Source organism: Panthera pardus, unplaced genomic scaffold (assembly GCF_024362965.1).
Source record: "Panthera pardus isolate Hobbes unplaced genomic scaffold, ASM2436296v1 HiC_scaffold_25, whole genome shotgun sequence".
Lineage (NCBI taxonomy): Eukaryota > Metazoa > Chordata > Mammalia > Carnivora > Felidae > Panthera > Panthera pardus.
The window spans coordinates 60,838,582-60,863,253 of record NW_026526821.1 but is presented as its reverse complement, the minus strand read 5'-3'; the positions used below and the strand labels follow the sequence as shown (position 1 = coordinate 60,863,253).

Here is a 24,672-nt window from a genome sequence, read left to right as displayed (position 1 = left end):
ACTGGCCCCCGGAAAACTACGGGGCGCGAGAGGCCGCGGGCGCGGCGGAAGTGGGCGCAAGTGACGCGTCGGGCCCCCAGCGCCGGCTACGTTGCGGGAAGGGAAGTCTCACCGGCGGGTGCTGGGCTGGGCTGCGGGGTTGGGCTGCGGGGCGGAGGTGGAGGGCTAGCTTGGACCCCTTGGAGGCCGCAGCGGGGCTCCAGGTGAGGCTTGAAGACCGCTCTGCCGGGGCGCGGCTCGGGCTCGCTAGGTGTCTTTTCCTCCGGCACCTCACGGCCCGATGTCCCTCGGCTCTGGAGTGGCCATACCCGGGTCCGGCTGCTCGGCCTGCGGTAGAGTTGTCAGAAACAATTAAGGACGCCCAATTACACTTGAATTTCACATAAACCACGGACGACGTTTTAGTGTATGTCCGACACAATGTTTCGGACATGCTTATGCTAAAAACTATACATGTATCTGAGATCCAAATGTAACTGGGCGTCCTGTGTTTTTGTTAAATATGGCAACCCTGCCCGCAGCCCCAGGCTGACGTGAGCACCTGGGCCCCGCGAGGCGCTGCTGGCGTCTGGGGGGCTGGGGAGTGGAGCGGGGAACTGGGCTGCCGGGACGTGGGGGCTGGACGGTGACCTGCGCTCACTGGGCTTCTGGACTGATTCCAACCGCTGCCATTCCCTCTGCTGAAGTATTTCAGGGAGCAAAACACTGTGGACTTGAGTTTTGTTTTTATGTCACATTCTAGTGAGAATTGCTTGATGGTCTTGCACTGATGGACCTGTGTGAATAGGCCATTTATTTTTACCTTGTCGATAACGTTTCTAATTGGCTGTTAAAACAACAACAACAACAACAAACCTCTTCCCTTAAAGACTTGATGGTTAAGAGCACAGGATTTTGGGGGCGCCTGGGTGGCTCAGTTGGTTAAGGCGGGCCACTCTTGATTACCGCTTGGGTCGTGATCTCAGGGTTCATGGGTTCGAGCCCCAGGCTCCCTGCTTACAGCACGGAGCCTGGTGGGAATTCTCTATCTATATCTATATCTATATATCTATATCTATATCTATATCTATATCTATAGTGTATGTATATATATATATACATATATATGCCTATATATGTATATATATACATACATATATATCTATATAGTGTCTATATATATGTATATATCTATATATAGTGTGTGTGTATATATATATACATACATATATATGTATGTATATACATATATATGTATACATATGTATATATATATACACACACACTATATATAGATATATATATACACACACATACACACATATATAGATATATATATACACTATATATATAGATATAGATATCTATCTATCTATATATATGTGTATATATATATATATATATATTTTTTTTTTTTTTTTTTTTTTTTTTTTAAAGGCACAGGATTTTGCACCCATAGCTATATCTGTGCTCATGAGGGGGTCATTTTACCTCCTAGTGCCTTTTTTCTCTCCCCTTCTGCCGGTGCCCTCTGTCTCCTTACCTCTCTTCTTCCTGCCTCCTCCCTCCCTCTCTCCTCGTTAACAGTAGTTACCTGGGAGGGCTGCCTGATTATTGAGAGAGGTGAAGTGTGGGAAACATACTGACCCTGTTATAAGTGCTATGACGGTTCAGAAGGGTGTGCTGCTGCCCTTGCCTGAAGAGCAGTGATTAGTTCTTGACCCCCCATACAAACCTCAGAACCATCTCCATTAGCTTTTGACCCCTGTTATCAAGGATTGGGATGGAAATGTAAGATACCATCCCTCCTAAATATCTCACAAGAGGGGTGTTGGTAGCCGATAGGTTCTTAAAATTACACGTAAAAGATTTTTTTCTTCCATCTAGGAAGATGTTACCAAGTACTTCAGTGAATTCCCCAGTGCAGGGGAATGGAGTGTTGAATACCAGGGATGCAGCAAGACACACAGCTGGAGCAAAACGCTACAAATACCTGAGAAGACTTTTTCGTTTTCGGCAGATGGACTTTGAGTTTGCTGCATGGCAGATGCTCTACCTGTTTACTTCCCCACAGAGAGTTTATAGAAATTTTCATTATCGAAAGCAGACAAAGGATCAGTGGGCCAGAGATGACCCGGCTTTCTTGGTCCTGTTAAGTATCTGGCTCTGTGGTAAGTGTTAGTTTCTCTATAAGAGGGTTGAAGAACAAATTGAGTGTTTTAGATTGAATTTGTCATTTGCAGGATCTTTTGTTATAAACATATTGTGGGTCAGAATTTGGGATGTTTGAATCTATTTCTTCCTTTCTGAAGCCTCAAAAATCTCACAAGAAAGAATGTTATATTCTTTCTGGTTCTAACGGTCCCAAGCAGATGCCAGAGTAAATTGTTCCCTTGAACTTTGAAGGGAAGAGGACAGAGTCACTCCGTGTCTTTATTTACCACTACTATGGTAAAAAATTGATACCAAATGCAAACTTTCTGTGAAAAGGAATATCAAGACTGGAAATTGCATTCCACAGGCAAAATCCAGAGTGAGAGCTCTAAAAATACGGATGTGAACTTGAGAAACTACTTTTAAATTCTCCGATAAGGTAGTGTGAGAGTCCTAACCATCTTTAGGGTGTTAGATGTAAACATGTAAGATCTTTTTCACCTTTACCTGGACTTAAATATGTGAGTGCCTTTCCAGAACTAGTGGTGTTTTAAATGTTGGGACCACTCTGGTGAACCATAGACTCCACAGTAAACTTCAGATACCTCAGTAGCCATTCTGTGTTCCAGGGTAGTCTGCATTTCTCTGTTAGTTATATATACATATAACACGTCTTTGGGGTTTTGTTTACATGACTGTCTCCTCCACCACACGTGTGGGCATCTGGAGGGCAGGGATTGTGCCCCACATCCCCCAGAACTTAGCAGAGTACCTGAATTTATTATGTAAATCTTTGTTTCAGTGTCCACCATAGGATTTGGCTTTGTTCTGGACATGGGATTTTTTGAGACAATAAAGCTTCTCCTTTGGGTTGTATTCATAGATTGTGTAGGCGTTGGTCTTCTCATATCAACTTTAATGTGGTAAGTACCATAATATTAGTTTTTCAAGTACTGCTGTAGAGCCTACTACATTTGCTTCCTTTAGAGATAAAGTAGCTGATGTAAGTTGAAATGAGATAGATTAATTGAAAGCATGAATTAAACATTTTTTTACTATTGATGGATAGTTGACATACGGTGTTACAGTAATTTCAGGTGTACAACACAGTGATTTGATAATTACGTACATTGTGAAATGCTAAGTGTAGTTAGTGTCTGTCACCATGCAGTGTTGTTACAATATTATTGATGGCATTCCTTATGCTGTATTTTTTATCTTCGTGTCTGATTTATTTTATAACTGGAAGTTTGTACCTCTTAATCCCCTCCACTTATACCACCCATCCCCTCAACTCCATCTCCTCTACTAGTTCTCTGTATTTGTGAATCTGTTTCTGCTTTTTGTTCATTTTGTTTTTTAGTTTTCACATGTTCGTGAAATCATACCGTATTTGTCTTTTCTGACTTATTTCGCATTCCTCTAGGTCCATCTGTGTTGTCACTAATGGCAAGATCTCATTCTTTTTTTATGACCGAGTAATATTTCAGAATGTGTGCGTGTTTGTGTGTCTGTGTGTATGTATATATTTATACACCACATATCTTCTTTATCCATTCAACTATTGATGGACCCTTAGGTTGCTTCCGGATCTTGACTGTTGTAAATAATGCTGCAATAGATATTTGTGTGCATATAACTTTTCAAATTAGTGTTTTAATTTTCTTTGGCTAAATACCCAGTATTGGTATTGCTGGATCATATGGTATTTCTGTTTGTAATTTTTTGATAAACCTCCATACTGTTTTCCACAGTGGTAGCTCCAGATTACATTCCTACTGGCAGTACATAAGGGTTCCCTTTTCTGCACATCCTTGCCAACACCGGTTATTTCTTGTATTTTTGATACTAGCCATTCTGACAGGTGTAAGGTGATATCTCATTGTGGTTTTGATTTGCATTTCCCTGATGATGAGTGATATTGAGCAACTTTTCATATTTTATTGGCCATTTGTATTTCTTCTTTGGAAAAATGATCAGGTCCTCCGCCCACTTTTTAATTGGATTTTTTGGTGTTGAGTTGTATAAGTTCTTTATATATTTTGGATACTAACCCCTTATCAGATATATCATTTGCAAATATCTTCTCCTATTTACTTGATTGCCTTTTATTTTGTTCATGGTTTCCTTTGATATGCAAAAGCTTTTAATTTTGGTGTAGTCCCAATAGTTTTTTTTTGCTTTTGTTTCCCTTGTCTGAGGAGATAGATCCATAAAAATGTTGCTGAGACCAATGTCCAAGAGATTAATGCTTATGTTTTCTTTTAGGAGCTTTATGGTTTCATGTCTCATGACTAGGTCTTTAATCCATTTTGAATTTATTTTTGTTATGGTGTAAGAAAGTGGTCCAGTTTCATTCCTTTGCATGTAACTGTCCACTTTTTCCAACACCATTTATTGAAGAGACTGTCTTCCTCATTGTATATCCTTGCCTCCTTTGTTATAGGTTAATTGGCCACATAAGTGTGAGTTTATTTCTTGGCTCTATATCCACTTCTATTGGTCTGTCCTTTTTTGTGCCAGTACCATACTATTTTGATTACTATAGCTTTGTAGTATATATTGATACCTGGATTGTAGTATCTCCAGCTTTGTTTTTCTTTCTCAAGGTTGCTTCGGCTATTTGGGGTCTCTTGTGGTTCTACACAAATTTTAGAATTCTTTGTTCTAGTTCTCTGAAAAATATTGCTGGCATTTTGATAGAGATTGTATTGAATCTGTAGATTGCTTTGGATAGTATGGACATTTTAACAATATTGGTTCTTCCAGTCCATGAAAATGGAATATCTTTGCATTTGTTGTGTCCTCTTCAGTTTCTTTCATCAGTGTCATACAGTTTTTAGAGTAGATGTCTTTTATCTCCTTGGTTAAATTGATTCTTAGGAATTTTTTGATACAGTCATAAATGGGATTGTTTTCTTAGTTTCTCTTTCTGCTACTTCATTATTGAAATACAGATTTCTACATATTAATTTCGTGTCCTGCAACTTCACTGAATTTATTGATTAGTTCTAATAGTTTTTTGGTGGAGTCTTTCAGGTTTTCTCTATATAGGGTCATGTCATCAACAAAGAGTGACAGTTTTACTTTTCCTTACCAATTTGGATGCCTATTATTCCTTTTTCTTGTCTGATTCCTTGATTGCTATGGCTATGACTTCCAGTACTATGTTGAATAAAAGTGACGAGAGTGGACATTCTTGTTTTGTTCCTGATCTTAGAGGAAAAGCTTTCAGCCTTTCACCATTGAGCATGATATTAGCTGTGGGTTTATCATATATGGCCTTCATTAGGTTAGGTACATTCCCTCTAAACCCATTTTGTTGAGAATTTTTATCATGAATGAATGTTGAATTTTGTTAGATGTTTTTTCTGTATCTATTGAGATGATTATATGATTTTTATCCTCCATTTTGTTAATGTGTATCACATTGATTTGCAGATATTGAACCATCCTTGCATCCCTGGAATAAATCCCATTTGTTGAAGTGAAATATCCTTATAATGTGTTGATGAATTTGGTTTGCCAATATTTTGTTGAGTATTTTTGGATCTATGTTCATCATGGATATTGGTTTACAGTTTCCCTTTTTTGTAATGTCTTTGTCTGGCTTTGGTACCTGGGTAATGCTGGCCTGATAGAACTGATTTGAAAATTTTCCTTCCTCTTCTGTTTTTTGCAATAGTTTGAGAAGAATAGGTATTAACTCTTCTTTAAGTGTTTGGTAGAATTCACCTGTGAAACCATCTGGTCCTAGACTTTTGTTTTTGGGGAAGATTTTGATTACTGATTCAGTTTCATTACTTATAATAATACATCTATTCACATTTTCTATTTCTTCCTGATTCAGTTTGGATGATTGTATTTTTTTAAGAATTTATCTATTTCTTCTTACTTGTATAATTTGTTGGCATATAATTTTTCATAGTAGTCTCTTATAAACCTTTGTATTTCTGTAGTGTGAGTTGTTACCTCTCTGCATTTCTGATTTTACTTATTTGAATTCTGTTTCATTTTCTTGATGACTCTGGCTGAAGGTTTATGAATTTTGTTTATCTTTTCAAAGAACCAGCTCTTGGTTTCATTGATCTTTTCTATTGTGTTTTAGTTCCTATTTCATTTATTTCTACTCTGATTTTATCGCTTCTCGACCTTTTGGCTAAGATCAAGTGTATTTCTACTCTGATTTTTATTACTTCCTTCCATTATCTTCAGGCTTTGTTTGTTCTTCTTTTCTCATTTCTTTAGATGTAAAGTTAGATTGTTTGAAATTTTTGTTTTTTCCTGAGGTATTCTTGCTAGAACTTCACTCTTAGAACTGCTCTTGCTGTGCCCCAAAGATTCTTGGGATGTTGTGTTTCCACTTTCATTCATCTCAAGGTATTTTTTTATTTCCTCTTTGTTTTTTGTTGTTGGCCCATTGTTTCAATAGCATGTCATTTAGGCTTCACATGTTTGTGTTTTTTCCATTTTTTTCTTATAACTGATTTCTAGTTTCATGCTATGTGATTAGAAAAGATCTTGATATGATTTCAGGCTTCTTAAATTTATTGAGGTTTGTTTTATGGCCTAAAATGTGATATGTCCTGGAGAATGTTTCATATGCACTTGAAAAGATTGTGTGTTCTACTGTTTTTGGATGGAGTATTCTGTATATATGTGTTTGTTTTTTTAACTTTTTAAAATTTTATTTTAGAGCATGAGTGGAGGATGAGAGGGAGAGATGGGGAGGGAGGGAGGGAGAGAGAGAGAGAGAGAGAGAGAATGAGAGAATGAATATCTCAAGCAGGCTCCACTGCTCAGCAGGGAGCCCAATGCAGGGCTTGATCCCATAGCCCTGGGATCATGACCTGAGCTGAAACCAAGAGTTGGATGCTCAACCGACTGAACCACCCAGGCACCCTATTCTGTGTATATGTGTTAAGTCCATCTGGTCTAATATGTTGTTGACAGCCACTCCTTCCTTATTGATTTTCTGTCTGGGTGATCTATGCATTGATGTAAGGGGGGTATTAAAGTTCCCTATTTTATATAACTGTCAGTTTCTTTATATCTGTTAGTATTTGCTTTGTGTATTTGGGTGTTCGTACATAAATATTTACAGTTGTTATATCTTGTTGGATGGAGCCATTTATCATTGTGTAGTACCTTTTTTGGTCTCTTAGTCTTTTTTTTTTTAATTTTTTTAAATGTTTATTTACTTTTGAGAGAGAGAGACAGAGCGTGAGTGGGGGAGGAGCAGAGTGAGAGGGAGACACAGAATCCGAAGCAGAGTCCAGGCTCTGAGCTGTCAGCACAGAGCCTGAAGCAGGGCTCGAACCCATGAACTGTGAGATCATGACCTGAGCCGAAGTCAGACTTTTAACCGACTGAACCACCCAGGCGCCCTGACAGTCTTTTTTTAAAGCATATTTTGTGCGATAGAAATATTGCTACCCAGGCTTTTTTTTTTTTCAGCTTCCATTTGCATGGAGTATCTTTTTCTGTCCCTTCACTTTTAGTCTGTATGTGTCTTTAGGTCTGAAATGAGCCTTGTTGGCAACATTCAGCTGGGTCTTGTTTTCTTACCCATTCAGTCACCTTATGTCTTTTTTTTTAAGTTTTTATTTTAATTTCTGATAGTTAACATACAATGTTACATTGGTTTCAGGTGTACAATATAGTAATTCAACACTTCCATACATTACCCTGTGCTCATCACAAGTGCACGCCTTAATCCCCATCACCCATTTAACCCATTCCCCCACCCATCTCCCCTCTGGTAATCATCAGTTTGTTCTCTATAATTAAGAGTCTGTTTCTTAATTTGTCTCTCACTCTTTTTTCCTTTGTTTTGTTTCATAAATTCCATGTATGAGTGAAATTATATGTTGTCTTTCTCTGACCTGTTTTGCTTAGCATTATACTCTCTAGCTCCATCCATATGGTTGCAAATGACATTTCATCCTTTTTTATGGCTGAATAATATTCCTGTGTGTGTGTTTGTGTGTGTGTGTGTGTGTGTGTGTGTACACCCATGCATGCACACACACACACGCACACCACATCTTCTTTACCCATTCATTAACCTATGGATACTTGGGCTGTTTCTGTATCTTGGCTATTGGAAATAATGCTGCTATAAACATAGGGGTGTGCATATATCCCTTTGAATTAACATTCTTGTATTCTTTGGGTAAATACCCAGTAGTTGATTGCTGGATCATAGGGTAGTTCTATTTTTTTTTAAGTTTTTATTTATTTTTGAGAGAGAGAGAGAGAGAAAGGGAGCAGGGGAGGGGCAGAAAGAGAATTCCAAGCAGGCTCCATGCTAAGTGCAGAGCTCGATGCAGGGCTCAAACCCACGAACCCTGAGATCATGATCTGAGCGAAAATCAAGTTGGATGCTTAGCTGACTAAGCCAACCAGGCTTCCCTTGGGAAGTTCTATTTTTAACTTTTGAAGGAATCTCCATACTGTTATCCAGAGTGGCTACACCAGATTGGTTTCCCACCAACAGTGCACAAGGGTTCCTTTCTCCGTATCCTTGCCTACATCTGTTGTTTCTTAGGTCGTTGATTTTAGCCATTCTGACAGGTGTGAGGTGATATCTCATTGTACTTTTGATTTGCAGTTCCCTAACGATTAGTGGTGTTGAGCATCTCTTCATGTGTCTATTGGCCATCTCTTTGTCTTTGGAAAAATGCCTGTTCATGTCTTCTGCCTATTTTTTAATTGGACTGTTTTTTGGGTGTTGTATAAGTTCTTTATATATTTTGGGTACTAATCCTTTATCATATAGGTCATTTGCAAATATTTCCCATTCAGTAGGTTGCCTTTTAGTTTTGTTGATTCTTTCACTCTGCAGAAGCTTTTCATTTTGATAAAGTCTCAATAGTTTATTTTTGCTTCTGTTTCCCTTGCCTCAGGAGACATATCTAGAAAGAAGTTGCTACGGCCAATGTCAAAGAAGTTACTGCTGTTACTGCCTGTGTTCTCTTCTAGGAGTTTTAGGTTTCTAGTGAAACCTCAGGTCTCACTTTTAGGTCTTTAATCCATTTTGAATTTATTTTCATGTAGAGTGTTAAGAAAGTGGTCTAGTTTCATTCTTTTACATGTAGCGGTCCAGTTTTCCCAATACCATTTGTTGAAGAGACCGTCTTTTTGCCACTGGATATTCCTTCCTGCTTTGTTGAAGACTGACCGTACAGTTGTGGATTCATTGCTGGGTTTTCTATTCTGGTCCATTGATCTATGTGTCTATTTTTGTGCCAGTACCACTGTTTTGATCACTACAGCTTTGTAATATAACTTGAAATCTAGAGTTGTGATACCTCCAGTTTTGTTTTTCTTTTTCAAGATTGCTTTGGCTATTCAGGGTCTCTTGTGGCTCCATACACATTTTAGGATTATTTGTTCTAGTTCTGTGAAGAATGTTGGTGTTTTGACAGGGATTGCATTAAATGTGTTGATTGCTTTGAGTGGCATGAATATCTTAACAGCACTTGTTCTTCCAATCCATGAGAATGGAATGTCTTTCCATTTCTTTTATCAATCTTTTCCATCTTCTTTTATCAATGTTTATAGTCTTCAGAGTACAGATTTTCCACTTCTTTGGTTAGGTTGATTCCTAGGTATCTTACTATTTTGGGTGCAACTGCAGATGGGTTTTCCTAATTTTTCTTTCTGCTGCTTCATCATTGGTGTATAGAAATGCAACAGTTTTCTGTACAGATTTTGTATCCTGCAACTTTACTGAATTCACTGATTTTGTATCCTGCAACTTTACTGAATTCACTTATCAGTTCTAGAAGTTTTTTGGTGGAGTCTTTCAGGTTTTCTATATATAATATCAAGCCATCTGCAAACAGACAAAGTTTTACTTCTTCCTTACCAATTTGGATGCCTTTTATTTCTTTTTATTATTTGCTGTGGCTAGGACTTCCAGTACACCCTGTGAGTTTTGATTGGAGCATTTATACCATTTACATTGAAAATAGTTATTGATAGGTATGGACTTATTCCAATCTTGTTAGTTTTCTGGGTGGTTTTGTAGTTCTTTCTTTTCTTGCTGTCTTCCTTATAGTTGATCACATTCTTTAGCGTTATGCTGGATTCTTTTCTCTATTTTTTGTATATCTGTTAAAGGTTTTGGTTTGTGGTTACCATAAAGTACATATGTTAACATTCTGTGTATATTGCAGTCTCTCTTAAAGTTGATAGTCACTTAAGTTGGAACACATTCTAAAAGCACTATATTTTTATGTCCCCTACATATTTTATGTCATATTTTACACCTTTTGTTTTTGTTAAGTCTTTTAACTAATTTTTAGATGTGATTGGTTTTACTACTTGTCTTTTAAGCTTCATACTGGCTTTATAAAGTGATTAATCTACTACCTTTATTGTACATTTGCTTTTACTTGTGAAATTTTGTCTTTCACATTTTTCTGTTTATGGCCTTTTCCCCCTTGCTTAAAGAGCTTCCTCTAACATTTCAAGGCCAGTTTTATGGTGGTGAACTCCTTTAGGTTTTGTTTGTCTGGAAAACTCTTTATGTCTCCTCCAATTCTGAATGTTTACCCTGCTGGGTTGAGTATTTTGGTCGTAGTTTTTTTTCTTTCAGCACTGTGAATATAGCCTGCCATTCCCTTCTAGCCTGCAAGTTTCTGCTGAAAAATCAGCTGATAGCCTTATTGTGCTTCTTTTGTACATAAATAGTTGTTTTACCCTAGCTGCATTAAGATTGTCTTTATCTTTAATCTTTGACATATTAATTATTAGTTGCAATGGTATGAGCCTTCTTGGGTTGATCTTGTTTAGGGCTCTCTCTGCTCCTGGACCTGGATGTCGGTTTCCTTCCCCTGGTTAGGGAAGTTTTCAGCTATTATTTTTTCAGGTACATTTGCTGCCCTTTCTCTTTTCTTTCTGGGATTCCTATAATGCAGATGTTAATATGCTTGATATTGTCCCAAAGATCCCTTAATCTATCCTTATTTTTGTTTTTAATTTTTCTTTTTGTTGTTCACCTTGGTTGCTTTCCATTTCCTGCCTTCCAGATCACTCTTCCATTCTTCTGCGTCCTTTAATCTGCTGTTTCTCTCTAGTGTAGTTTTCATTTCAGTTACTACATTCTTCAACTCTGATTGGTTCTCTTTTATATTTTCTCTCTGTTGAAGTTCTCACTAGGTTCATCAAACCTCTCTCGTTTCAAGTCTGGTGAGTATGTTTTTGACCATTACTTTGAACTATTTATCAGGTAGATTATTAATCTTGTTCTTTCACTTGGAGTATATTCCTCTGCCTCCTTATTTTGTTTTAGTTTCGGTATTTGTGTCTGTGAATTAGGCAGAACAGCTACTTCTAGTCTTGAAGGATTGGATTCATGTAGGAATGTCCCACATACACTGTGTATGCCTGCTGACTTTGGCTGGCCGGAGCTGTAGTGGGCCTGGGCTGGGTAGGGGCTCTGGGTGTTGTACACAGGGCGCACCCCAGTGGGAAATCCGAAGCTGAAGTGGGCGTGGGCCCGGGGTGCCCTGGTGGGACAGTGGAGTCGAAATGGGCTCAGGCTGGCAGGGGGGAATCCCAGGGCACTGTGCACAGTGGGAGCCCTGGTAGAATTGGAGCTGCAGTGAGTGTGGGCTAGGTGTGTGGGGTTTACTGAAATGCTGGCCAGTTAGGACATCATACCCTGTTCCAGTCAGAGTGATCAGGTGAGGTGGGGGGACATAAATGGTGGCACTCACCAGCCCGTTTGGCCACAGAATGTGTTCCCACAGGCCTTGGCCATTAGGCAGAGGGTTAGGTTTTTTTAATATTCTGGTTGTCTTTTAAACCACTGCTTTTTTGTGTGTGCCTCAGTGGGGCTTGGGCTGGTGTGGGCTAGGGTCCCAGGGTTCCCTGAAGTGGCCGGCCAGCTATCTGTGCTGTCAGTGTTGGCTTTGGGGGAGGAAGGAGACATCAACGGTGGCACTTGCCAGCTCTCAGACCACTGGAGACCGATTCCTGAGATTCCAGCTGTTTGGCAGATGCTCAAGGGCCGGTTCCTTTAAATTCAGGTGGCCCTTTTAAACTGAGGCTTTTTTTCTATGCCCCGCAGCTGTGGAATCTGTTCCTGGTTCTGTGGCTCTGTCCCTCCACACTGTAGCTGGCAGCATCAGGGGTGGGTGCCTGTCACTGTGTCTCTGTCTGGTCCTTCTCTCCTTTGTTGTGCAGAAACTGTTGTCAGCCCTCAGTTTTTTTTTTTTCCAAAGGAATTAGTCCATATGTTGGTATAGATTTGGTGTGTCTGTGGAGGGGAGGGAGTTCAGGGTCTTCCTCCATCACTATCTGGACCTTGTCTCTTGAAAGCATCTGTTTTGACTGTCAGGATGATTATAACTTGCCCTCCTATGTCAACGTTTGTATCAGAAAATACTTTAAGGGATGGTCTGTATTGTCAAAGTGCAGCAAATAAGTGAACTGAAATCATGATTGTCTCATATTAACAAAGTCCCTGGTTTTGCAAAAATATGCAGTTAGCCAGTTCTGCTTAGGTTGTGTGGATGATGGCACGATTTCCTCCTACATTTGTCAGTGGGTCATTTCTAGATGTTTAAGCTATAGAGGATTATTTCATGGAATCTTACTCTGAATATCTGACATAAATGAAATACATTTGAAAAAGGATTTGTTAAGCTTTTGGTGCCTTCTTGCTCATACACACACAGGTTTTACTGAACAGGTGTGCAGTCTGACTTCTGGGTTTGGTTTAACAGCAGTAGTGTACTGGTGTAAGTGTAGAAATCCAGCATTTGGTGTTTCCAGCATTTGGAGATACAGGCTCCTCTGTGGTTGGCATGCCAGATAAGGGGAATGGATGTGTCGAGTGAGTTCACAGAGGGCCAGCGGTTGAGTAGAGGTTGTGGTCATGTGTATCAGAGAAAACACTATGGAAATTTTAGTCACAGATGGGCCTAGGTTCAAATGCCAGCTCATTTACGTTAATTTAGTCCCAGTCTCCTCTTTTGTAAAATGGAGTTAGTTATCTAATTTTATTTGAAAAGATTGTGGTATGAAAAGTACCTAGCATAGCAATTTTAAACAGGATTTTAAACAAAATCCTAAGACTGTAACCTCTGATGATACGAATGTGTTGTTTTCATTTGTAACTTCTGACTAGTACAGGTTTTGTATGTGCTTGGTAGTCAGGACCCTATGTCATCAATTTAGAATTCTAAAATCTGGCTTAAAAATAATACTAACTAATGTAAGTCACACATTCATTATGAAAATACTCATGAAAAACATGGTATGTGAAACAATTCCAATAAATAAGGCTTTCAAAGGAATCGTTTGTAGCAAACAGGGACTCTGGAGGGCCACAGAAGCCAAGTCATCCTGGAGTTCAGCACCTTTACTATGAGTCCATATTACAGTTTTGGTTACATAGAAAAGGACTCTTTATATTTTTGAAAGCTTACACTGTGTTGTGAATGGTGTTAGAAATATGAGTGATGACATGTGGTTGCTGTACTCCCAGAGGCGCCATAGGAACCAGCAGGAGGAGGTGTTTGGGGGAGATGGGATCGTTGATTCCTGGTACCAGAGGCACAGGCCCAGAAATGAGGAACAGCATGCTGGGTCTGGTAGCACAGGGTGACACTCACCAGTTCAGGAAGGTATGTGGCCTTCAGTGCCGTTCAGAAGAAAGAATTGGACTTTATCTCATAGCTTGTATGTGTTGGTTGGGGAGTGGAGAGAGGTGGGGAACTTGGAGGCTTTAGGGTAAAGATTTAGGAAAAACCTCTTCTGTGGCTATGAAGGAGCTGAAGAAGAGAGGCAAGGCTGGATTTGACTGTGGGGGCCAAATGTAGAGCAGGCCCAGATAGTGTAGGGAACTCAGGAAGAAAGGAGAGAGAGATGAATCAGAGAGCATCCTGTGGTAATCAGGTATGGTGAGAGGAGGGAAGAGTGGGGAGGAGGCAGAGGCCTCCTGGAAGAGAGCCTGCAAGATTTTTGGCTCAGAAGTGACGGATGAGGATGAAGCATTCCATGTTGGACATGTTGAGTTCGGGTGGCTTGAGGATTTTACTGGAGATAAAGGTACAGTAGACACTGGGGTGGGGGACTCCGAACCTACTACAGTCTGGGCCAAGATGAGGACATGGCTGGCATCATTAATGCGGAGGTGGGAGGTGGAAACCACAGATGTCTGAGCTCTCTCAGAAGGAATGTCTGTGTTCTAGAGATAAGACTGGGGACAGAAGCCCGGAAGGCGCTCATGTAAGAAATAAGCAGAGGGGTAGGAGCAGCAGGAGGATCACAGAATGCATGGGAGCTCTCGGGTAGTGAGCTGGATGGTTATTCTGTTTTGTTTTTTTTTTAATTTTTTTAATTTTATTTATTTTTGAGAGACAGAGAAAAACAGAGCATGAGCAGGGGAGGAGCAGAGAGAGAGGGAGACATAGAATCCAAAGCAGGCTCCGAGCTGTCAGCACAGAGCCCAACGCAGGGCTCTAACTCATGAACTGTGAGATCATGACCTGAGCCGAAGTCAGGTGCTTAACAGACTGAGCCACCCAGGCGTCCCTTATTCTGTTTATTATAACGGCCCATGTTCTTAGCTAAAATGGAAGACGTGTTGGTAAGTTAGAGTTTGTTCAAAGTTGAATTATTTTGATATTTTCAGATAACCATGTACAGGACTGTTTTATTAGTATTATATACCTCTTAGTTTTTCTTTTTATTTCCACAGTAGGCATAGCATTTTCTTTACCCTTGAAATGAAACCACACACATAAAAGTCCACTGAGTTTCTGCAGTTGTGTTTATAAAACAGATGATCCTCTTTGTTATTTTCCTTCGAAGGTCTAATTTTCTATTACCTGGGCATTTTACTTTTCATTCACTCATCATTTAACCAAACTCATAGGCCATGCTGTGGAACCAGTGACAGTTGTTCTTACGGCTAGATCTGTCACTGGCCACTTTTTCCTTCCTGGTTCCTCTGGATTTCTGGACCTTTTAATAGAGGGGTGACCTTTTGGGTGTTAGGCCTTGCACCTATTCTATGTCTACATTCTTTCTTTGGGGAGGGTGTCATTGAGGCCCATGCCTTTCAATATCTATACATGGATGAGTATCTCCATTTCCGACCTCCTCTAAATTCTAGATTTCATAGACTTCTTCATGTTAATAGGTATCTTCAGCATAACAGGCCCAAATCCAAACTCCTGCACTGCCCCAGACCACTCTTTCTGCAGTCACCCCACTGTAGTTAATGGCAACTCAATCTTCCATTTGTTTCAGGCAAAAATCAGTCATCCTTGACTGTTCATTTTTTATCTTACTCTACATGCAGTAAACACATCCTCCTGGCTCTGCCCTCCGGTGTAGCATTTCCTGCATGTCACCATCTCCTCTGCTATCACCCCTGCTCATCTCTTACTTGCAGTAGCCTCCCAGCTGGTCTGTTTCCCCTCTTGTCTCTGGAGTCTATTCTCAGATAGACTGAGGAACCCCGTCCAAACAGCGAGTCAGACACTCTTCTGAGAACTCCAGTGACTTCTTATTTCATCAAGAGTAAAAGCCAAAGGTCTTAAAGTGGCCATAGGCTTCATACCACCTGGCTCCCTGCTTCATTTCCTACTACTCTTCTCGCTTGTTCCAGGCACACTCGTCTCCTCATCCACGCCTCACACAGGCCAGGTACCCTGCCACCTCCTCTGTCCTCCACCACCTCTGTGTTCGGACTCCCCTCTGCCTGGAATGCTCTACCCCAGGTAATTCCCTCCTTGCCCTTGGTCTTGACCCAGATATTACCTTCTTAGGACTATCCTATTCAATATCGCATTTCAACTATTTTCTATCCTTCTTTATTGCTTAATTTTTCTGCATAATGCCATCTGACGACTCTAACTAGATCAAAGGCAGAGATTTGTGTGTTTTGTTCACTACTTTATCTCCAGTATCTGGAATAATGCTTGGTACACAGAAGGTAGTCAGTAAATATTTATGGAATTAACTTTATTGTATCGTGAAAGAAATTTTAACTTTGCTCTTTAGGTTTATCTCTAACAAGTATTTAGTGAAACGGCAGAGCAGAGACTATGATGTGGAGTGGGGCTATGCCTTCGACGTGCATCTGAATGCTTTTTATCCTCTCCTAGTCATTCTGCACTTTATCCAGCTTTTCTTCATCAACCGTAAGTAGCAGGTGCTTCTCAAATGATCGTGAAAAGTCATCACTGTATGTACTGAAGAGATTCAATGTATGCATCTCTTCCACAGATGTTATCCTGACAGACACCTTTATCGGATATTTAGTTGGAAATACCTTATGGTTGGTGGCAGTTGGCTATTATATCTATGTAACCTTCCTAGGATACAGTGGTAAGTCACAAATCGTTTTGGTTGACTGAAAACATAACTGGGAGAAGCGAAAGTTGCTGCAATAGTAACACAGTTGCTTTTATATGCATTGCCTCATTTAATCTTCACAGTTAGATTTACTTAACCCCATTTTTCAGATGAGGCCACAGAAATTGAGTAACTTTCCCCATGGCCTTGCAGCTGCAAAGTGGCACGGCCACTCTATAACAGATTTTGTAATTCTGAGGAACCACACGTTAAACCATATTCAATATCTCCCAAGTTACTTGCAGAAACACACGACCCATTTCCTTTTCTCCCTGGCTTTCTGTTTCTTGGTCCCAGCTGCCGGTTAGAGTGAGGCACGGGCTGGGTCTCAGGGATGCCCGTGAGGTATAGAAACCTTTACAGGCCTTTCAAGGTGTTAAAAAACCTTTGCCTCACTTTGGTTTTACGATCACTTTATGGTTCTGCAGATGGTCACAGATCAGGCCCAACCTCTACTGATTGGAGGATGTGTTTTCAAATTTACTCTTAGATCCTGCTAGAAGCTTATTTTTCTTAGTGTAAATGAGAAATTTACTCAGTTCTTCCTTTCTCGTCACTCTGAGTGATTAGGACCTTACTGTAAATACCCCTGGTGCTCATGTACGACTGGCTTCTCTGGCCCTTCCTACCCCACCCCCATAGGCCTCTTTGCCAGGGACCACATAACCCCCTCAGATTGTAACACCTTGTTCTGGGCATGGGGAGTCCTTTCTCTAATCCAAGGGACAGGTTTGTGACATATTTGTAATGAATTTTCACATATTTTGAGAAAGTTTTAAATTGTGAATAGCATACTGCAATGTGGTTTCTCTAAATGGGTATTTGCTCACTCTTGGCAACTCCCTCCAATTTAGTTGTGTATGGCTCAGTTTCACTTTGGGGGCTTCCTAGAGGAGAGATGTTCAGGTTGGGATGCATGTGGTAGGGACCCACTAAGTAACTACTGAGCAAAAGGAAACATGGATATCTGGGGACAGATTTTATATCTGAGAGTTTTAGCTTTTTCCTGAAGCCTCGGATGCTTACCGGCTGAGCTCTCCCCTTCTCAAGGTGGAGGTGTGATGCTTTGTATACTGGGAGATCTCAAATAGCTCCGTTATCTTAGAGGTTTCTGAGGCAGTCACCTGTTTAAATCCACCACCGTCTTCATTAATATTTGTGATGTTTTGTCCCTTACTTGTAACCTGTCTGAAGTCCCGAATCTGCTTCTCACTAGGCTTTTGTGCTGAAATAATCCCTCGTCCTGGTTTCTTCACAGCTGTGAGGAGGGGGCAACACAGTGAGAGTAGTCTGTTCTGGCTTTAGAGCAGCATCTCCTGGATCCAAAACATCTTTTGGCTTTCTTTTTGGCCCCACCTGTTGTAATAAGAGCTTTCAGAATGTTCATTAGTCATATTTGCTTTTTTTTTTAAATTGAATCTGGATTTGTTTCTTTTCCAGCATTGCCATTTTTGAAAAATACGGTAATTCTTCTTTATCCATTTGCACCTCTCATTCTGCTCTACGGCCTGTCACTAGCTCTAGGATGGAACTTCACGCACACACTGTGTTCTTTCTACAAGTACAGAGTGAAATGAAAGTGGCGGTGAGACTATCCTGTCTTCCCTGTGCAGCAGGCAGTCTTGGGGAAGTGAGATTTCTCCTGAAACTTGTAAATAAACCATCTTTGTAGATACCTTCAGGGTGTAAAGTTTGCAAGTTTGAAGAAATATATATGTTAACACTATTGTCAAGTACATTCCTTAAAACTAATTAAATGTACATTTCTATAATAAATATTTTTTAAACTAAAGTTTCACCTGTTTTTTGAAAGAATAACCATTTGGAGGACATGGGGATAGTCATGTGCTCCTCACCACTGTTCCAAGGTACTTAGTCTGGCCCCGTTGCTAATGGGCTGTATTTTAAACATTGCTGTAGACCACACGATCCTACTATAACCTTCAAAAGCCTCCTCAGCCTGTAATGTAACTCAAATTAAAATCCTTTACAACATTTTCTCTACAAAAGAAACCCCAATTATAGTAGATCAAAGAGGCCTATGGTGGTTACTCTTCTTAGTGTACATGTGACTGAACACCTGTATCTCTTAACACTAAGGCTTTTTCTTTCTTTGAAGACCTCTCCAAAACCCACATAACTAAAAGTAAATAATCAATGTTAAAACTAATGATAAAATTTGCTACTCATTAAAAGTTTTATCTATTTTTATTAGAAGAACTCTTGAATTCAACATGGCTTCTTCTTAAACTTCTTTATTTCAAATACACATGAACGGTCGTGGCACAGAGAAACAGTGATGAAAGGCACAGTCAACAGGACCAGTTATTAGGTTTTCAATTATAGCAGCAAATTTGAAAATAAATAATCTTCCTTGAAAAATCTAACAGGTACCTAAAATATTACTACAGATATTACCCATTCACCTAATGAAAACATTTTAAGGAAAATATGTACATTAAAGGAGAAAACAAAAATCTGGTACAACCTGGAAAAGCAATTCCTCAGGCACCTTCTCTAACAGGTGCTTCCAGAAACAGCCATAACCTTACCGGCGTTCTCAGAAACACATTAGTTTTTCATTCCATAAATGAAACATAATTGTTATGTTTAATCAACTGATTTCTAAATCTTTCTTAGAAAACATCACTGTACTGAAATGAAAAGTATCAAATCTGCTGGCAGTGCATCTTACAGTACTGTCGGTATCAGCCATTTTTAAGGCTCAAAGAATGTGTCTTCAAAAGGTATTTTCACCCAATTTCCAGCAAACACTGAACATTTCAAATAATGGAATGCTAATCAAACTAAAATACCAAACCTTTTATTCCAGGGGGATTTGCTAATTACTAATCGGAAAACAACGAGGAGCAAGAGATATATAAAGTAGCCTTCCTAATGTCCAAGATACCATTAAAAATTCCCCACAACAAACAATGCTTATTTGGAGAACAAGTTTAGCACCACTATTAACATTTTTACTGCAATGTGAACAACACTGGGAAGGATACTTTGCACAGAGTGCTTTCCATTCAATTCCCAGCTTATTTTCCTAAACAATGTTTTTTAAATTCTCAACACGCACGCGCACACACGCACGGGAGTGCCAGCTCTTTCCTTTTTGTTTCCTTGAAAATGATCTAGTTAGTGCCCAAAAAGATGGAGTGTTTTAGGCAAGAAGAGTTTATATATAGGTACTGATGACAGGGATATATATAACATCCTTTTTTTTTTTTAATACTGTGGTAGTAGTCTTTTCAGCATTGTTATGTTCACATGCATTAAAGAAGTAAACTAAGCATACTAGCTATCATGGCATATATCAAGATTATTAAAATTGTACAGCTATCAAACTAAATTTCACACACTGTAAGTAATGCTACATAGCTTGGAAAAGTTTCTTTTTCTATAAAAGAAAGAGCTGGGCTATTTGAGTTCCCTTAGAACACTTAAGATGATTATGACTCCAATTTCTCACCTTCTGACAGTCTCAGCATCTCATTTTCTTCCCTTTAGCTCTGCTTTTCTTCTATTAAGGGTATGGCAATGTAGTAAAAATAAGCACAAAAATTAATGTACAAAATAAAAACAAGCTTCACCAGCAATTAATGGCTTGGAAGCAGAGAGGTATTTTGGACAATATTTGCAAAGTATAAAAATTTGGTTGACACCTACAGAATTTGATCTGTGCTCAGACAATAAACAAGTGGGTTTAAAAAAAATTAAGTTCTTCAGTACGGAGTAGATTATCTGATCTCTTACATAAAGGCAGAAGTTTTTTCTCTCTCCTAATATTTAAAATACCACTGTCCATCATTCTTAAATAGTATACTGACAGGATCAGAGCAGACTAAACCAGCACAAAATAACACCTCTTCCAGGAAAAAGATTCTATATACACTGGATCCTGGTTCTAGTACGAGCACAATACCACTCTAGCAGTTTCTTTACAAAACACTGCTAAGATACACTGCTAAGATGTTTTTGGCGACAAACTTCCAGTCAGAACTACTTGAGATTCTCTGGGAGGGAAACTCCAAAGGATGCCCAGGTAAAAGTTTGCTAGTGTAAGACTGGACCCCTGTGGTTATCGAGAAATATCCAACTTAACTCCAGGCAATCACGTATAAAGACTTGTCACCTCTTTTCAATATTATATTCATTTTCTACTGTGTAACAAATCACGAAATCAGAAGCTGAAGACCATACCTATTTATTATCTCACAGTCTGCAGGCCAGAAGTCAGGGTGGGCTTGATTGGCGTTCTCGGCAGTGGGTCTCACAAGGCTGGAATCAAGGTGGTGGTGGGCCGGGTTCTCTGCTGGAGGGGATTGTAGTTGCAGGCTCATTCAGGTTGTTGATTAACTGAGTTCCTGTGGCTGTAGACCTGGAGTACCCACTCCCTGTGCTGTTGGCTGAGGCCTCTGTCAGCTCCTTCCGGGCATCTGCATTTCTTCTCGTGTGCCTTGAGTTCTCTTGCTGTCAATCCCTGACTTCTGCTACCAGCCTGAGAAAACACTGCTTTTAAGGGGCTCACATGATTAGGTAAGCTGTCCCCAGATAATCTCCCTTTTGCTGTATAACATAGTTATGGATGGTATTCATGGGTTCCACCCACACACAAAGGGGTAGAATCTCCTATAGGTACCTGAGGGTCACGTGCAGACTTCCGGCTACTACAAATACACACGGCTATTACCAATCGCTCCCAACATGCTGTTTCCACATAACCAAACTTGTCTTTGAGGACAGTACTGTTAGGAGACAACCTTTTCATTACGATGACAGATTTAAAAGAAGCCTTCAGAATGTTGCTGAAGCTTTTTAAAAATAATGACATCTTCTAATCCCTTGCTGGTACAACTACTCTGAGAAGCCATACCTTTTTTGAAGACCTCTCCGGTGGTTGAATTAATATACACATACGTGTCTACAGACTGGCTGCTAAATAATCCACATGCATTCACTTTTTCCAAAGCTTTTCAATCCCACTGCCTGAAACCACCGTTTTTTGACTACACAGTGCAGCACTGTGTGTGCTGTACAGAACGCGGGAGACTTCGAGAACTCCGAAATCTTAGATCTTAGAATCCTAGGAACAGTCCTCGACCTTCTCACCTACCATACCCATCATCTGCACTGTGATATATTCTGCATGTCTGCTTTTAGCAGACACGGTTTACTCTGGTTTCTGAAGCGTTCATAATAGCACTCCTGACATGGCGCTGTCCAGCAGAACTTTCTGCAATGAGGGAAGGCTCTAGATCTGTGTTGTCCATTCCAGGGGCCACTAGCCACATGTGTCTAACAAGCACTGAACTGTAGCTAGTGTGACTGAGGAGCTGAGGTTTTATTAATTTAAATTTAAATAGCTACCATGTGCCTGTATACTACTGTATACCGGACAGCGCAGCTCTAGAGTCTTAACAGTTGATGTGTTTATGTTTACACACCAGATGCAAACCATGTTTGATTTCTCTATGTTAATAATTAGTTCCACCACTGGACGCATTCCCCACTCACTGCTCTCATAAAAGTGGCTCCATGTCCTCTCAAGGCTAAGCACCTCCTTCCCTCAGTCTCAGGTACTCTTCACCTCCTCGAAGGCTCTGTCCCAACTACTCTTCAGGGCTACCACTATGATGTCTTGCTTGAGGAAAGCATGGCTGTTTCTAACCTTCTAGGGAGGAAGTGGGGGAAGGGAGAGACTAACAATGAGACGATCCGAGCACCTGCTGCATCAGAGGACAGACGCAAAGGATGAGTCACAGACTTGTCCCCAGGAGCTTGAAGCCTGGTCAGTTGGAGAATGTGTGCGCACACACGTACACACACAAACACATGCCCTGTGAACAATCAGAAACTCGACAGCCGAGTGTGTAAGAGGGTGGCAAGGAACGTGGGTAAAGGGAGTTAAAAAGAAAGAGGAGTGTGGGTGACCCGGACTGGGCACCTCCCATGTGCCAGGCACTGTCCCAGGCGCTACTAGGCACTGGAAACAATTCATGGGGAGGAACACACAAGACAGTTTCCGAACGGTGGGTAAGATTTGGTTCAAACTATTCTTGGGAATGGGGGCGGCAGGGCGATGAGCTAAGCCTGGGAGAGGAGACTGAGCATGAAACAGGGAAATGCTGGCTAGTATGGCTCGTCAGTCTAAAGACAGACGCCCTACCAAATGGTGACAAGCTGTGATAACTGCCACCTCCTTAGATTTTCAGAGCACGGCTTTCTCTCTAAAATCAGAGTGGGCTACTGTGGAAGCAGGGAAACACGAGGACGTCTCAACCCACCTCCAGAATTTCCCCCCGGACACTTAGTTGTCACAACAGTCATTTAGTATGTGAAGCAGCTGCCAAAATTTTGTAACAAAAGGTTAGTTTTTAAAATGAAATCTGCCTGCAAGGATCCGGCCAGGGAAATACGAAATAAAAAGTAAATTAAAGAAAACGAAGAGTAAATTTTAAAAACCCAATCAAGATTTTTAACTAGACTTTGACATAAAGATTATTGGCGAAGTGTACCTCTTTAATCAAGAAAAGTGACTAACGACGATTCAGATGTGAGTAATGGAAGTAACTACCCTTTCAGTGTTTTCCAACAACTTTAACCCGCCACACTGTACAGACAACAAGGCTGTCTGGAAGCTCTTGCTGCAGGATCCTCGCTAACCACACGAAGCTGCTCTAGGCGAGAGGCAACCAGGTGGAACCTCCAGCCACCCGAGGCTTCAGCCACTGGCTAGTCTGCGAGTTCGGGGGATCAGTCTCTGCACATCTGTAACCCATCTGGCACCCTGCCTGCGGCACACCAGACTGGTTGGGAACTGATGCTGATAATTCATAACTTTTTAAAAATAAAATACTTTTGTAAAGATCACTGACTGCTAAGGCTGATAGTATTTTTGTTTACAGTAGTAATAACATTTGGAATTACATGTTTAAGAGTAATAAATACTCTTCAGATATAAATTTACTTAGAAGTTTATAACGCAACAGAATAAACCACTTTGGAAAAACATACAACTGCTACAATACCTCTCCCTAAAAACCAATATTACAATTTTATTTTTCTTTAAAATTAAGTGATTTTGACTCATACAATAACATTACCTAGAAAACATTTTGTCAGAACTCATAAAATGGGTGCAGATACAAAAGGACCGACAAGAGATAATGCATCTAACTCATGGAGTAAAGACAAAGATTAAAAGAGAAAAAAGATCTGTCATCTTACATATCAGAGGGAATGTAATGAGTTCAGTCCATGATAATTTGGGTTGAATGCATGACCCCTGCACATTAAAATTTATCAGACTGATTTTTTACACCATAAACAGTATAGTAAAATAACCCTCAAGAAGGACATTGGTCTTTAAAATCTTGGCTTTAAGGAATGACAAATGCCTTTGAAAATATTTTGTTCAGAATCACTGCGATTATAAAAGTACTTCAGTTAGGAAATCAATCTAGAATCATTCTTAAATGGCAGTGCATTTGAAAAATGGCATTAATTTGTAATGTTTGCATTTCCAAAGAAAAATATAGAAAGAACTTAAAAAAGCAAGGTAACTTTCCAAAAAAAGTATTGATTCAAAAATTTACTGCACAAAAATATGTACTTCTTAAATGTTTCTAATAAATTAACTCCATAACATTTTTATGTATATTTATATATTTATATATATATAATCCCTGATAATCTATAAAAGAGGGTCTATAATAGTAAAATAAATGAACTTCAAAAGTACCCCCTTCATAAAATGTATTTAACATTAATTTTTCTCAAATTTAAGGAATGTAACAATATGTACAACTCTTATGTATTAGTATAATACCAAAATAGTACAAGTCATATTAACAGGCTGTCGTAACTGTAAAATGTTTGAGTCAAGTTAAAATTGGAGGACAGCTTAGGTTCGAATGAATGCAATTACCCATGGGAGGTTCACTTTCCAAGTGGAAATGACAATCATCTTATCTACAGTAGATTTCACAAGAGGTAGTGTTCAAGTAAAAAAAAAAAAAAAAGATACATGCTTAACTATCTTTAATTAACAAATTCACAGGAAAAAAATGAACTGGTTTCTTAGCGGATGATCAGTTGGTGACTTTTTTAATATGAATCTGAAATACAAAATAATGAGAAATACAATAA

The 24,672-nt window shown here is 39.7% G+C and overlaps 2 protein-coding genes across 4 annotated transcripts in view; one reads left to right on the top strand and one right to left on the bottom strand.

Moving 5' to 3' along the window:
- The first annotated feature begins 79 nt into the window (after positions 1-79).
- Positions 80-18,307, top strand: UNC50 (unc-50 inner nuclear membrane RNA binding protein). 2 transcript variants are annotated; one of them, XM_019459375.2, is made up of 6 exons: positions 80-203; positions 1,867-2,150; positions 2,936-3,056; positions 16,162-16,301; positions 16,387-16,488; positions 17,956-18,307. In XM_019459375.2, exons 2-6 carry the CDS (start codon positions 1,871-1,873, stop codon positions 18,090-18,092), a joined length of 780 nt encoding a protein of 259 aa, XP_019314920.1. In that variant the 5' UTR covers positions 80-203; positions 1,867-1,870; the 3' UTR covers positions 18,093-18,307. The 2 variants fall into 2 exon arrangements, with proteins under 2 accessions (XP_019314920.1, XP_019314991.1); XM_019459446.2 differs by having other exon boundaries at positions 87-203; positions 1,871-2,150.
- A 447-nt stretch (positions 18,308-18,754) lies between these two features.
- Positions 18,755-24,672, bottom strand: part of MGAT4A (alpha-1,3-mannosyl-glycoprotein 4-beta-N-acetylglucosaminyltransferase A) — a 121,756-nt gene continuing 115,838 nt past the window's right edge. For both annotated transcript variants that reach the window (XM_053890612.1, XM_053890611.1), the window contains exon 16: positions 18,755-24,641. In XM_053890612.1, the coding sequence (XP_053746587.1) occupies positions 24,615-24,641 (27 nt within the window). In that variant the 3' untranslated portion in view covers positions 18,755-24,614. The remainder of the gene's footprint in view (positions 24,642-24,672) is intronic.